The sequence below is a fragment of the Carlito syrichta genome, unplaced genomic scaffold (genome assembly GCF_000164805.1).
Source record: "Carlito syrichta isolate Samal-C Ts95f unplaced genomic scaffold, Tarsius_syrichta-2.0.1 Scaffold315646, whole genome shotgun sequence".
Classification (NCBI taxonomy): domain Eukaryota; kingdom Metazoa; phylum Chordata; class Mammalia; order Primates; family Tarsiidae; genus Carlito; species Carlito syrichta.
The window spans coordinates 245,661-249,699 of NW_007259742.1; the positions used below are offsets into that span (position 1 = coordinate 245,661).

Here is a 4,039-nt window from a genome sequence, read left to right on the forward strand (position 1 = left end):
ATTCGGGCGTGGTAGCGCATGCCTGTAATTCCGGCTACTCGGAAGGCAGAGACAAAAGGATCGCCGGAGCCCAGCAGGTCAAGGTTGCGGTGGCCGGGAGCGGCCACTGCACTCCAGTCTGGGTGACAGAGTGAGACTCCAACTCAAAAAAAAAAATAAAATAAAATGCACAGATTTAAAATGTGCAGTATGATTTTTTCTCAACATTTTATAGTGAAACTTTTCAAACACACAGCTGGAGTGAAAGAATTTTACAGTGAACACCCACCCATATACCTACCATCTATATTCTCCATTAACATTTTATTATATTTCCTTTATCACATATCTAACCATCCCTGTATCCACTTTATTTTTTTTTATTCATTTCAAATTGAAGAAGCTAGTATAGTGTATCTTAGCATATGTGTCTTTAACTAGAATGCAAAGTATGAAGTTCAGTGTTACCTGGTACATATACAGTGTATTACCTTTATCTAGTTCCAAAACATTTTCATCACCCCAAAAGGAAACATCATTAATTTAGCCCTGTCAACCACCAATCTGCTTTCTGTCTCTATGGATATACCTGTTATGGATATTTCATACAAGTCATGCTCTGCATAATGACTTTTAGTTAACAAGGGACCACATTTACAACAGTAGTCCCATCAGAATATAATTGGGCTGTCCTATACAGATGTATCATTTTTTTATCTTTCTTTTTCTTTTTTTTGAGTTAGAGTCTCACTCTGTCACCCAGACTGGAGTGCAGTGGCCGTTCCTGGCCACCGCAGCCTCGACCTGCTGGGCTCCGGCGATCCTTTCGCCTCAGCCTTCCAAGTAACTGGAACTACAGGCGTGCGCTACCACTCCCGACTGATTTTTGATTTATTGTAGAGATGAGGTCTCACCAAGTTGCCCAGGCAGGTCTCGAACCCGCAGGCTCAGGCAGTCCACTCACCTCAGCCTCCCAAAGGTGCGGGATTACAGGCTGAGCCACTGAGCCCAGCCATTTTTTTATCTTTCTTGCCGTATTTTTATTATACCTTTTCTGTGTTTAGATAAGTTTAGAAACAAATACTTAATGTTGTGCTATAGTTATCTACAGTATTCATTACAGTAATATGCTGTCTAGGTTTGTAGCCTAGGAACTAAAGACCATACTTCATCACCCAGGTGTATAGTAGGTTCTATCGTGTGGGTTTGTGTAATGACACTCTATGTTGTTCATATATGATGAAATTGCCTAACAGTATGTTTCTCAGAAGTATCTCCATTTTAAAGCAACACATGTCTATAAATGTAACCATGCACTGTGTGGTGTTTTCTTTTTTTGTCTTCTTTCACTTTGCAAAGTTCATCCATAAAATAGTTATAATTTTACAATATAAGATTTATTTACAATGAAATACACAATCTCAAGTGTGCATTTGCCTAGTTTTGAAAAGTTCATACGTTTGCAATCCAAACCTTTATCAAAATACTGAATATTACCATCATCCCAGAAAATTCCTTAATGCTCCTAGTTAGTGTCCCCATCCAGAGACAACCACTATTCTGATTTTTTCCCCACTATAGATTGGTTTTGTCTATTCTAGAATTTCATACAAATGGAATCATACTGTATGTGCTTTATCTGTTAAAACTTTACTCACTAGACATATTTTTTGAGATTCATCTATGTTTTTCATGTATCAGTAGTTGCTTTCTTTTAATTGAGGAATAGTATTCTGTTATTTGAATAGACTATGTTTATTTTTTCACCTATCAATGGCCATTTGTATATCATTTTTATATTGGGTTGAGGATAGTCTTTGTCTTACAGTCTCCCAGGAAGGCTAACTCTTGACCAGATAGAATAACTGTGCAAGAAAAATCGTTTTAATAATTTTAATGAAACAGATACTTGATATTTTCTTTCTTCAAAGCATTTGGCCATCCAGTGTCATTGGTCTCAGAGGCCAGCAGTTATTGGAGATGTACTTCAAGTCTACAGTGGCTCTGAAGGGAGGGCTATTATTTTCTGTGAGACCAAGAAAAATGTGACCGAAATGGCCATGAATCCACACATAAAACAGGTAAGTCTTTTTTCATGCTTTGTCTAAATAAAATGATGAGTGTGAATCACTGAACTAAAGTTATATTTTCCATTGTGGGCTGGATTTGATGGTCATTCTCAAAATTGAGTCTAATTCAGAAAGAAGTTATAGCTAACTTCTCATATAGCTAAGTCAGGATAGAATTCTATCAGTTTTTATCATTTTTCTTTTAAGACTTTGAAAGCGTAATCTGGGCCGGGCTTGGTGGCTCAGCCTGTAATCCCGCACTTTGGGAGGCTGAGGTGAGTAGATTGTCTGAGCCCATGGGTTCAAGTCCCGCCTGGGCAACTTGGTGAGACCTCATCTCTACAATAAATCAAAAAATTAGATTGCATGAGCCCGCGGTTTCGTGACCCGCCTGGGCAACTTGGCGAGACCTCATCTCTACAATAAATCAAAAAATTAACCGGGCATGGTAGTGCGCGTAGTTCCGGCTACTCGGAAGGCTGAGGCAGAAGGATTGCCGGAGCCCAGCAGGTCTAGGCTGCGGTGGCCGGGAGCGGCCGCTGCACTCCAGTCTGGGCGACAGAGTGAGACTCCAACTCAAAAAAAAAAAAAAAAAAAAATTAGCCAGGCGTGGGAGCGCACCCCTGTAGTTCCAGCTATTTGGAAGACTGAGGCAGAAGGATCACCGGAGCCCAGCAGGTCGAGGCTGTGATGGCCCAGAGCGGACACTGCACTCCAGTCTGGGTGACAGAGTGAGACTCCAACTCAAAAAAAAAAAAAAAAAAAAAAGAAATCTGTAATCTGGAAATACAAAAGTTGAAAGAAAATGAATTTCTGTGGGTAAGATAGGGTAATATTTTAGAGTTGTATTATAAAATGGATCATAAATATTTATTGAATGAATGAATCAGAATACTAAATCCATGTGTCATTTTCTTTTTTCTTTTTTTTAAGTTAGAATCTCACTCTGTCATCCAGGCTGGAGCGCAGTGGCACACTGATGGCGACTGCAGTCTCCACTTGCTGGGCTCAGGTGATCCTTCTGCCTCAGCTTTCCAAATAGTTGGAACTACAGACGCACGCCAACATGCCTGGCTCATTTTTGATTTATTGTAGAGACAGAGTCTCGCCAAGTTGCCCAGGCTGGTCTTGAACCCCTGGACTCAGGTCGTTCTCTCAACTCTGCCTCCCAAAGTGCTGGGATTACAGGTGTGAGCCACAAAGCCTGGCTTTTTTTAAGATAATGTTTTATTGAAACAGTACAAAAGTTGACAAAATAATGCAATGAACCCATATATATTCATCCTGCAGCTTCAATAATTATCTTATTTAATTTACATGCCAACCTATATTCTCCTTCGGAATTACTTTGATGCAAACCCTAGATATCACATTATTACATTTATGAATATTTTGGTAAGTGTCTCTAAAAGAAAAGGATTTTTTTAGCCCACGATATTGTTAGCACAACTAAAAATTTAACAGTAAAAAAATTAAAAAATAAAAAATTAACAGTAATTAGTGTTTTTAAATATTAATGTTCAGGCTGGGTGCGGTGGCTCACTATGGGAGACTGAGGTGAGAGGATTGCCTAAGCCCACAGGTTCAAGACCAGCCTGGGCAGCTTGGCGAGACTTCATCTCTTTAGTAAATCAAAAAATTAGCCAGGCATGGTGGTGCACGACTGTAGTTCCAGCTACTTGGAAGGCTGAGGCGGAAAGATCACCTGAGCCCAGCAGGTCGAGGCTGCGGTGGCCAGGAGCATGCTACTACACTCCAGCCTGGGCGACAGAGTGAGACTCCAACTCAAAAATAAATAAATAAATAAATAAACATCAGTGTTCAGATGATCAATTGTCTTACAAATGACTTTTAAAATTTTATTTTCTTGAATCTGAATTCAAATAAGATTCTTACATTGTGTGACTTTAAGTCCCTTAATATATGAATTTTAGCCGGGCTCGGTGGCTCAGCCTGTAATCTCGCGCCTTTGGGAGGCTGAGGCGAGTGGA

The 4,039-nt window shown here is 39.9% G+C and overlaps 1 protein-coding gene across 3 annotated transcripts in view; it reads left to right on the forward strand.

Annotated features, from left to right (window-relative positions):
- DDX50 (DExD-box helicase 50) overlaps positions 1 to 4,039 on the forward strand; it is a 49,068-nt gene that overhangs the window by 20,810 nt on the left and 24,219 nt on the right. For 2 of the 3 annotated variants that reach the window (XM_008073089.1, XM_008073091.2), the window contains exon 8: positions 1,911 to 2,060. The exons of the other annotated variant lie outside the window; for it this stretch is intronic. In XM_008073089.1, coding sequence (XP_008071280.1) covers positions 1,911 to 2,060 — 150 coding nt within the window. The remainder of the gene's footprint in view (positions 1 to 1,910; positions 2,061 to 4,039) is intronic. 3 annotated transcript variants of the gene reach the window in all.